General features: G+C 41.6%; 1 protein-coding gene across 1 annotated transcript; it reads left to right on the forward strand.

Annotated features, from left to right (window-relative positions):
• The first annotated feature begins 7,277 nt into the window (after positions 1–7,277).
• On the forward strand, positions 7,278–10,346 carry LOC130428896 (uncharacterized protein K02A2.6). The gene is given in 1 exon segment (XM_056757193.1): positions 7,278–10,346. A coding segment is annotated over 1 exon segment (3,069 nt).
• The last annotated feature ends 1,621 nt before the right edge of the window (positions 10,347–11,967 follow it).

Here is an 11,967-nt window from a genome sequence, read left to right on the forward strand (position 1 = left end):
TGCGTGCATAAGTGTCCTTATTGTCCAGGTGTGTGAGCACGGAGTGCAGCGCCATGGACACTGCATCATCTGTGCTCCTATTGCTACGGTAGGCAAATTGGTATGGATCCAGTGTGGATGGTAAACAGTCTTTTAGGTGTGACAGGACCAGCCGCTCAAAGCACTTCATAACAATGGGTGTGAGTGCTACAGGGCGGTAGTCGTTCAGGCATGTCGGGCTGGAATGTTTTGGAATGGGCACAATGGAGGTGGATTTGAAACATGCTGGAACCACTGCTTGGGCGAGGGACAGGTTGAAGATGTCCGTGAAGACCCCAGCGAGCTGCTCCGCACATGCCCTGAGTACGCGACCAGGGATGCCTTCAGGGCCAGCAGCCTTGCGCGCATTTATCCGGCTTAGTGCAGTGAAAACATCTGTGGAATTTACTGTGATGATTGGGTGGTCGGTGGAAGGTGTGAGCCTGGTGGCGGGTTCCTTATTGTCTCTCTCAAAGCGTGCATAAAAGTCATTAAGCTCGTTCAGAAAGGCAGCATCTGTGGTTATGGGGATGGAGTGGTTGGGTTTATAGTCACTAATGGCCTGGATGCCCTGCCACATGCGTCGAGGGTCAGAATTGGTAAAATGCTCCTCTAGCTTCAACTTGTAGCAGTGCTTGGCCTTTTTGATGCCCCTCTTCAGATTTGCCCTGGAAGTACTATAGGCCTGTGCATCACCTGATCTGAAGGCGGTGTTGCGTGCTTTCAACAGGAGGCGCACTTCCTTGTTCATCCATGGCTTCTGATTAGGGTATATGGTGATCTGCTTTTGAGTTGTGACACTATCAATGGTGGTATTGATGTAGTCCAATACAGAGGAGGTGTAGCTGTCAATGTCCGTGTGAGAGCCACTGGTGGCCTGAGAAGCAAACATACTCCAGTCTGTGTGTAGAAACCTTTCCTGGAGTGTGAAGTCTGCCCCCGCAGGCCACACCTTGATGGTCTTCATTGATGGCTTCACACGATTAATGAGAGGTGAATACTTGGGGGTGAGCAACAAAGAAAGGTGATCAGATTGACCTAGGTGGGGGAGGGGGGTTGCGGTGTAAGCTTCAGCCATGTTTGTATAGACATGGTCTAAAGTTGTGTTTCCTCTTGTGTGGCAGGAAACATGCTGGTGAAATTTAGGGAGCACTGTCTTTAAGTTTGAGTGATTAAAATCTCCCGCAACAATAAATGCAGCCTCCGGGTGAGCAGTCTGTTGTTTACTGATGGCTGCATGTAGTTCTTTCATAGCAAGCTTGGCATCAGCATCCGGTGGAATATAAGCTGCCGTTATAATGGTTGAAGTGAATTCCCGTGGCAGATAAAACGGTCTACATTTAACCATGAGAAACTCAAGGTTAGCCGAGCAGTGTCTCCCGACAATAACAGAGTTCGTGCACCAAGCTTTATTGACATAAATGCACAGTCCACCTCCTCTTGTCTTACCGGATTCCTCTGCCGTTCTATCCGCCCGGTGTGTGTTGTAGCCCGCTAACTCAATAGCGTTGTCCGGTATGCCGCTGTGTAGCCATGTTTCCGTGAAGATTATGACATTGCAGTTCAAAAGTCTTTTGTTGTTGATGATGCGGAGTCGAATCTCATCCATTTTGTTCACTAATGATCGTACATTAGCAAGGAAAATGCTGGGTAAAGAGAGCCGGTGTGGTGTTAGCGTTAGCTTAGCTCTTAGCCCACCGCGTTTTCCCCGCCTCTGTTTACGATCTCGACGCCGCCGGCGAGCACTTCCGCCGGGCCGTGTGGGGTGCGTAGCATCGGAGGTTTTGACGATCTCAGGGACGAGTTGAATGTTACTGATATAACTTCCGGGAATGCGCAAACCGATATCCAAAAGCTCATGCCGGGTGTACGTTGTGAATGCACAACTGTTCTTAACGAACAGGCCCGAGATGAGCAAGAAAAACACTATATAATTGCTAAAACTGGAGAGACGCTGAGCCTCGCGATGTTCACGCGCCGCCATCTTGGTCTTAAAGTAAGCCCAAAGGGTTCACATACTTTTTCTTTCAACTGTATCTCACCAAGACCAGATGATTCCTTTAAGCTATCCAAACTGGCAGAGTGCATCGAGGACATAAAACATTGGATGACTAGTAATTTCCTTCTTTTAAACTCTAGCAAAACAGAAATATTACTTGTAAACAGAAGATATCCGATTACAGCCTGCAAATTGAAAGCTGCACTGTTACTCCAACAAATACAGTTAAAGACCTAGGCGTTATATTAGACGGCAACCTGTCATTTAAAAATCACATCTCAAATATCACAAAAACAGCCTTCTTCCACCTTAGAAATGTTGCCAAATTACGAAATAGTTTGTGTGTTGCAGACGCAGAAAAGCTAATTCATGCATTTGTGACTTCAAGACTTGACTATTGTAATGCTCTACTTAGTGTTTGTCCTTTATCATCAATAAACAAACTACAGTTAGTTCAGAATGCAGCTGCCAGAGTTCTTACCAGGTCAAGAAAATACGATCACATAACCCCAGTTTTATCATCGCTTCACTGGCTACCCATTAAGTATCGTATTGATTTTAAAATTCTTTTAATTACTTACAAAGCCCTGAACGGTTTAGCACCTACTTACTTAACCGAGCTTTTATGACGTTACAACCCATCACGCTCTCTAAGATCTCAAAACTTAGAACTTTTGACGACACCTAGAATAACAAAATCCACCAAAGGGGGGACGAGCTTTCTCATACGTAGCACCTAAAATCTGGAATAGCCTTCCTGGTACTATTCGAGGGTCAGACACTCTCTCCCAATTTAAATCTAGATTAAAGACACAAGCTTTTACTTAATACATAGTTAATGAACAGCAGCTATGCTATTTATTCTCTTTATTCTCTTTCCGCCTCTGCCTTGGGATGCCCACCCCGAGGTAGGAAGAAGTTCCACCATGTCCAGACGACCGACAGATGCCCATCCCGAGGTAGGAAGAAGTTCCACCATGTCCAGACGACCGACAGATGCCCATCCCCAATTTGAGATTACACCAGATACAGCTGCAGACTGACTGACCATCCCAGCTCCATCTAAGGCAATTCCACCAGCTGCCAAGAGAAATATGACCATCAGACCATCCCAGCTCAGACCACTACATCCCCAACCAAGAGCAAAGACGGACTATTTGTCTTATTAATGCTGAAGTTACAATATTTGGTATTAAATGCTAAACTAAAATCACATGTCACCAGTTTGAGTGCAGCTATGACACGTCAGAGGGGATCTGGCCCTCCCGGTTGAGCCTGGTTTCTCCCGAGGTTTTTTTCTCCATTAATCAATCATTGGAGTTTGGGTTCCTCGCGACAGCAGGGCAGTGTTGGCCTGCTCACCGGGAGACTGCATTCATTCATTTATTTATTTATTTAGAAATTAGATGTTATTTATTAGAATGAACTTACTCGTTGTTTAAACACCATGCACTGTGCTGTGTTTTAACTTTTCTTTTTTTCCTGTTTGCCCCTGTAAAGCTGCTTTGAAACAATACACATTGTGAAAAACGCTATATAAATAAACTTGAATTGAATTGAATTGTTTGCGCGCTTGCGTGTGTGTGTTTGCGCGCTTGCGTGTATTTGGGTGTCTGCGCTTGCGTGTGTGTAGGTGTTTGTGTGTGTGGGTGTTTGTATATGTGCGCGTGTGTGTGCGTGCGTGTGTGGGTGTGTGTGTATGTGTGCACATGCGTGTTTGTTGGCAATAAAAAGAGACTACAATAATAACCCTTTTAAAATTTCAGAACTCTTGACTCTAAATATTGAATTTTTGGTAATGCACCTCATTTTTCAGCTCAGTCAAAGTTTTGTAAATTTTAAAAATGAAAAAGAAAAAATTGAGTTGGTCTCAGATCATTGTTGTCAAAGCATTGTACTGTGTTGACTTTAAGATCATGTTTTAATCCTTTATTGTGGCACTGGAGATGTTTTGGTCGCTGCTGCCCCCTGCTGGCCCCACAATGTGTTACATGTCACTTCTATACATGTCTACACAAGTTTGCTTAATTTGATACACTGTTGTTTTCAAAGCACTTCTTTTACTTACATATGTATTATCTCATCATTATTTGTGCATGTCAGATGTTTACATTTACTAAAAAGTGTCATGAAATATAAAATACTGTCTCCACACGTCAACTGCTTCAAATGACGGATTTCTTATTTGAATTCTTTTGTTGCTGTTCACCAGATGAGATATAAACGGGAGTCCATGTCAAAATTGCATTGATATAAACAGAAATGGCCACACCGGGAGTTTAATATAGGGAGATATTGAGGGAGAAACGCATAATCCTTCTCACCATATATTCTTTTGTGTTCAGCAGAATAAAAAATTATACAATATTTTTTCTACTATGGCAGTCAATGAGGTCCCAGAAACGTCCGTTTTTAACATTTTTCCACAAATCTTTCTCTGTGTTAAACAGAACAAAGAAATGTAAAGCCTACATGTTCAGATCAACTTGAGGATGAGTTATTCATGACAATGTGTTTATTTTCGTGTGTAGGATCCCTGTTGTAGCCAAACAAACTCTAAATATATATCACATCCAGTAAAATAAATGGGTAACGTTCCCCTCTAGAAATTTAACGTTCCCAGAACGTCCCCACTGGTGATCAGGACGTTGCCTAGGAACATTCCCAGAACGTTCTGAGAAGGTTATGATGTGGAGTTCTTTAATGGTTAGGGGGACGTTATTTGGGGACCTTTAAAGAACATTCAGGACGTTCTTGGATCATTTAGGGGACCATAATTTATTAGGAATTTTCCCAGAACGTCCCCGCTGTTGTTAAGGATGTAAGGGCAAGGACCACAAGACAATCAGGACATTATTAGTACTTTCCCTGTAGATTCTTATTAGATTCCCGGGTACCAACCTAAAATGCTATTTCCTGGTTCTATTTAGGTTCCTATTAATATCTGAATGATATAAAACCTTTAACATTACAAGAAACTTAAGGGGATCAAACTTTACTGTTACTACAGCACTTCTTTTATACTGGTACTGCAGAACCTAATCACAAATAAGGGGAGAATAGACAGAGATATCAAAAAGAATTATATTTATTTCAAATTGACTTTGTTGCCATGAAAACTCACACTTAACAAAACGTGTGTGTGTGTGTGTGTGTGTGTGTGTGTGTGTGTGTGTGTGTGTGTGTGTGTCAGTCAGTGTCTCTATCTTCAAGAAATGTGCCAAGATTTCCTTCTCCTTCCTGTCAAAAAAAAAAGTATTTTCAAATCACTTCACTCATGTTTGAATATCTTTTCTATATTTCTGGATATGTAAAACAAAAAAGTCCTGCATGTTCACAAAGCAAATCCAAACAGAATATAAAAATGTATACTTTATGTAGTTTATTTAATAGTATATTAAGAAGTGAATCTCTAGGATTAGTAGTCAATTTAAAGGAGAAATGTGAGAGCTGGTAGTATCATGGACAGCTGGCTATCATGGATGGAATGAATTCCATTAGCTGCAGTTATTTCTGCAAAAGTGGGTCAGATCAGGTACTGAAAACAAAGATTGACATACTTTTGCAAGATTTTTTACACTGGATTATTTTGAGAAAGTACATGTTTTTCTCCTTTGTTTGGTTTGGATTCTCTTTGTCTACCTTAAAAATATGATGATGTTTTATATAGGTATGAGCAAAAACATAGAAAATTCTTCAGAGCAAATATATAGCTCAGTGAATATAACAATTTACAGGTGTAATGGCCACCTCGGCACGATGAGGTGCATGTTTGAGGGTTTCCCCAATGCAAAGATATTTTTGCTTCTCAGTTTGGCACATGCACCTAGAAAAGAAGTTACAGTAATAAATGTTAATACATTGATACAACACAGAGGTGTCACAGTTGGGTATGTTTTAAAAAAACAGCAAAAAGAATGAAATGTCTGTACAAATAGAAACCAGTTCATTTATTTTCCCTCTCCCTAGAGCGGATAAACGGTCCTTTTAAAGTAAAATGCACACAGGCTGTGTTTTACAAAGATGTAAAACTCTAACTGTGACGTATTTGATACAATATTACGAGCGGTTGACCACTAGGGGGAAGCCGGTAGCTGTATTGCAGGGTGTGTGTGGATTCGCTTCCTAATAAAGAAAATCTGCAGCATAACGAAGGCAGGTGTGTCCGTCTCCCTATATGTGGATATTATAGTGAAGTGTAAAGGTAATATGTTATGTATATATATATATGCGGACATAACATAAATTGGCGACGAGTAAAACGACCCACTGCCGGGAATAAGTGGATAACAAGAGTGGAATTATGACTACAATCATCGGACACGTCGAAGAGTTCGACAAGGCAAAAGAGCAATGGACAACGTATGTGGAACGATTTGAACATTTTGTAAATGCTAATGACGTTGACGAAGGAAAAAAAGTTTCCGTTTTTCTCAGTGTAATGGGTGCGTCGACTTATGGACTGTTGCGTAGTCTCATTGCACCAATTAAGCCCGGTACTATGAAGTATGAGGACATTGTGGATATACTTCAAGCACATTTTACCCCCAGGCCCATTGTGATTGCGGAGAGATTCAAATTTCACAAACGAAACCAATCAGAGGGAGAAAGCGTTGCACAATACGTGGCGGTACTAAAGAAATTGGCGGAACACTGTGATTTTGCTGATAATTTGAATGATGCACTGCGAGACAGATTGGTGTGTGGTCTGAGTAGCGAGTCAATACAAAGGAAGTTGTTGACGGAAACGACCCTAACATATAAAAAAGCAGTGGAGATAGCAATGTCAATGGAATCAGTATCAAGAGAATCGCAACACCTGAGTAATTCTTTGAAAGTAAATGCAATGTCTACATCGACAAAACCGTCTCAAGGAAAATGCTACAGATGTGGTAAGACAAATCACTACGAAAATGAGTGCTTTTACAAAGAACAATTATGTCATAACTGCGGCAAAAAGGGACATATTTCACGGACGTGTAAATGTAGAAAGACAGAAGGGAAAGCACCTAGAGCCAAGGAGGAAGGAAAGGGTTTGTGGAGGAAAGGACAAACTAAGAAAAGACCAATTCACAGATTAGATACACACGTGGAAAAAAGTGATGAAGAGACAAATTCTGATACGGACGCCGAAATGCCACTACACAAAATGACGGCCGCATCGCATGATCCTTCAAGGGTGAACATAATGAAAAGTGACGCAGACTCTATCTCAGCGGTGATGAAAGTACAACCGAAAATTGAAGGGTTGCAAATCGAGATGGAAGTGGATACGGGTGCGGCAGTGTCCATCATATCAGGTGACTTGTACAGAGAGAAACTGAGTCATATTCGATTACGTCACACTCACGTGGTCCTCAAGACGTATACAGGGGAAGTCATTCCTCCAGAGGGTGACATCAAGGTACGTGTTAAGCTTAATAAACAGAATGTACACTTACCGTTGTATGTCGTAAAAGGAAAGGCAGCTCCTCTGTTTGGACGAGAATGGCTTCGTAGAATTCGGCTGGACTGGCATGAGATCAAAACCGTAAGAGCAGGGCACCAGATGAACGAAAAGACACTGGATGGTCTTCTAAAAAAGTATGACAAGGTATTCAAGGAGGACCTAGGAACATTCAACAGTTATACAGCTAAACTGAATCTTAAACCAGGAACACAACCAAAGTTTTTCCAAGCACGAGTGGTACCATATGCCATCAGACCGAAAGTGGAGGCAGAAATCGAGCGTCTGCAAGAACAAGGAGTCATCTCACCGGTACGATTCAGCGAATGGGCAACACCGATTGTGCCAGTCATTAAGAAGGGCGGAAATGTGAGAATCTGTGGAGATTTCAAGATAACTGTGAATCCATCTCTGTGTGCAGAACATTATCCATTACCCCGAATCGAAGATTTGTTTGCTTCTCTGGCTGGTGGACAACAATTTAGTAAGCTTGATCTTTCACATGCATACTAGCAGATTCCTGTACATGAAGATTCAAGCAAATATCTCACTATTACGACTCACAAGGGCATGTTTGTGAACCATAGATTACCTTTTGGTATAACCTCAGCTCCATCAATATTTCAACGTGTCATGGAACAAGTACTTCAAGGACCGTTCGTTCATTGTTTCTTGGACGATATCCTGATCACCGGAAAAGATGACGCGCATCACTTGTTGAATCTGGAGGCAGTGCTGAGTCGACTGGAAAAATTTGGACTTCGTGTTAAACGTGAGAAGAGTGAGTTTTTCAAAAGTTCACTGGAATATTTAGGACATCTGATTGATGCAACAGGACTTCACAAAGCTTCTGACAAACTTCGGGCTATTGCGGAAGCACCAGCCCCCGTCAATGTTAGCCAACTACGATCATTCCTGGGATTGGTTAATTTTTATGCAAGATTTGTGCCAAATCTGTCTACAGTTCTACATCCTCTAAATGCAATGCTTCATAAAGACGTAAAATGGAGATGGTCATTAGAATGTGAAAAAGCATTTCAGACTGCCAAAACGGAGTTGTTAACACCCAAGGTACTCACACATTATGATCCAAGACTTCCAGTTCGCGTGGCTTGTGATGCTTCGCCCTATGGCGTGGGAGCTGTACTTTCACACAAGATGCCAGATGGCCAGGAGAGGCCTATAGCGTTCGCGTCTCGAACCCTGAGTAAAGCTGAACAAAATTATGCACAACTGGAACGAGAAGCATTAGGAATTATTTTTGGAATAAGGAAGTTTCACACTTACTTATATGGACGTACTTTCACCTTGATAACAGACCATCGTCCCCTCACCACCATACTTCACCCAAATAAAGCGACTCCATCTATGGCTGTGGCAAGACTACAGAGGTGGGCTCTCTTACTGGCTGCTCACAATTATACAATCCAGTATAGAAGTGCGAATGACCATGGAAACGCGGATGGACTATCTCGACTGCCACTGCCGGTGCAACACAAAGACAAGAAAGATGCAGTGGAGGTTTTCCTCATTAAACAAGTGGATGCACTTCCTGTGTGTAGTAGCGATATCAGGAAAGAAACACGAACAGATCAGATTCTTTCTCGAGTGAAAGAAATGGTATTCACAGGGTTATTTCCATCCAGCAAGAGTTCAGAAGATGTACTGAAACCTTATATCACAAGGAAGGAGGAACTATCATTGATGCAGGATTGTTTGATGTGGGGACAGCGAGTGATCGTTCCAGTGAATCTGAGACAACGTGTACTAGACGAGTTACACATAGGACATCCGGGTGTAGTAAGAATGAAGGCTGTAGCACGTAGTTACATCTGGTGGCCTAACATCGACTCTCAAATTGAGGAGAAAGCTAAAACCTGTTTGTCATGTCAGAAGAACCAAAAAGCTCCATGTCTCTCACCATTACATCCCTGGGCATGGCCAGAAGTTCCATGGCAGCGAATCCACATTGACTTCGCGGGGCCATTTGAAGGACGAATGTTTCTGATAATTGTAGACACACACTCGAAATGGCCCGAAGTGTATGTGATGGATTCTACAACATCTGCTAAAACCATTCAAGTTCTGCGTCGACTGTTCAGTCGCTATGGGATTCCAGAGACCTTGGTCAGTGACAATGGTCCGCAATTTACATCCGAGGAATTTGGAGTGTTCCTCAAAGCAAATGGTGTGAAACATATACGCTCGGCACCATTTCACCCAGCCACCAATGGCCTGGCTGAACGATTTGTACAGACTTTTAAAAATGCACTGAAGGTATCCAAAGACAGAATACCACTACAGCAGAGTTTAGATTCTTTCTTACTCCAGTACAGGAACACACCACATAGTACAACGAAAGAAACACCGGCTATGTTATTTTTCCATCGCAGACTGAGGACAAGGATGGATCTACTGAAACCAAGTGTGGAGCAGATTGTGAAAAGGGCACAACAAGTTCAATGTTCTTACCATTCCAGGCATGCCAAACACAGAGACTTTCATATTGGTGATTCAGTGCTGGTCAGAGATTATCGGCGAGGAGAGGACAAGTGGAAAGCTGGTACGATATCTTCTCAGTCGGGACCAGTTTCGTACTCTGTTCAGGTGGACAACTCCCAAAATTGGAAAAGACATACGGATCAAATGTTAAACTGCCACCATAAAATCACAGAGGAGATGGAAAGCTGGTCGGCAGAGAACAGTATGTCACAAACACCTGATGACAGGACACAAGAACTGTTGGTAACATCTAATGACACTGAAGAGAAGGCTGTGGATCAACAAGTAACCAAGATTGCTGAACCGTCGATTCCTGATTCTCCTAATGTTAGGAGATTCTCTGTGAGGAACCGTAAACCACCTAATAGACTGGATTTATAAATTGTTTTAGTAGGAGTATAATCGGTAAGGTTGTACTGTGTAACTCTGAGTTAAACAAGTTAGTTGACTATGTGAAGACCTGTGCGTTATTATGTTAATGTTTCAGATTGTTAATATTGAACTGTTATGTTAATATTGAACTGTTATTCCCTAAGTTGTATTGTTTTGGGATAAACACGGAGTTAGAGGAAATATAAATAAGCAGAGAGAAATGTGATGTATTTGATACAATATTACGTGCGGTTGACCACTAGGGGGAAGCCGGTAGCTGTATTGCAGGGTGTGTGTGGATTCGCTTCCTAATAAAGAAAATCTGCAGCATAACGAAGGCAGGTGTGTCCGTCTCCCTATATGTGGATATTATAGTGAAGTGTAAAGGTAATATGTTATGTATATATATATGCGGACATAACACTAACAAAAGAGCTCACCATCACAATGTTATATAAGATATATTTCACACACTTTAAGCTCTTATTTTCCAAATGTAATAGGGTTAGTTCAACAAATCTTTTTGTAATTCATAGGCCTACAGAAGCGTCAGCCTTGTACCAAACGGTTCAATAAGAATTCATGTATTGTTACACTATTAGCAGAAATGGTTTATCATTTTCTCCTTAAAACAGTTGCATGAATGAGTAAGACGAAGGGAGAAGCTTTGAAAAGCTTACTTAAAACAATGTGGTGGAGTGATGTTCCCATGAAGGGCAGCTTTCCTTTTCTGCCTTTCAGGCTGTAATAGACCAGATGTCATTCAAAGCGATTTTACGGAGAATTCTTCTCACAACGTCCCCAATGCTGCTGCCTCCAATCATGCTCAAAAACTGGATCTATGTAAAATATAAAGAAAATTTTTGAAAGCAAGTGTTAGTGTTGCAATTTAAAACATTATCTTTAAAAGCACAATGGGTCTTTAAAGTACATTTTATTCCACTCCAAAATTAAATTGTTGTCATTTAACACAAATTGGGATATTTTTTATGAATTCTGACAACTCTATGGCCCTCCCATAGACAGCAATATAATTAACATAATCAACGTCCAAATACGTAAGGAGATTGGTAAAATAATCCATGACATCAGTGGTTTGACCATAAACTACAATTTTAACAATTTTTTGCTACCATTTGGGGCGAAGCGCTGAACGCCTGAAGTTGGAAAAAAGTCAACTCGGAACTCAAAAGTGCTTGAGGTCATGTGCCTGGATAGCTTTTTCAGTGGTTCGGTCTGATCGTCCACTCAGAAAGAATAAAGATATCTTAAAAATTGTGTTCCAAAGACAAAGCTTTTATGGGTTTGAATTGACATTAATGGCCAAAAAAATATTTTGGGCTGAAGTATCACTTTGACATACCATCTTTCTTTTTTCCTCTGTGCCCTCCAGTTTTAAAAGCAACACTTGCAGCTCCTGCGTTGTTTAGCAGGGCCCCTCAATGATCTCCTGTGGTGGTGTTGAGGTGGATGCAGGGACAGGACGGTTCTGCTGAATGGCCTGAACTAGGCACTCAATAGAATTTGCAACGTCTGTCTGCATTCTTTCTATAGCTAGCAGCACCCGCTGCTCAGAGTGCCTAATAAATTGCTGGAGATCTGACAAATAAAGATAGAAAAAAAAAGGCAT

This window comes from Triplophysa dalaica, chromosome 1, assembly GCF_015846415.1.
Source record: "Triplophysa dalaica isolate WHDGS20190420 chromosome 1, ASM1584641v1, whole genome shotgun sequence".
NCBI classification, from domain to species: Eukaryota; Metazoa; Chordata; class Actinopteri; order Cypriniformes; family Nemacheilidae; genus Triplophysa; species Triplophysa dalaica.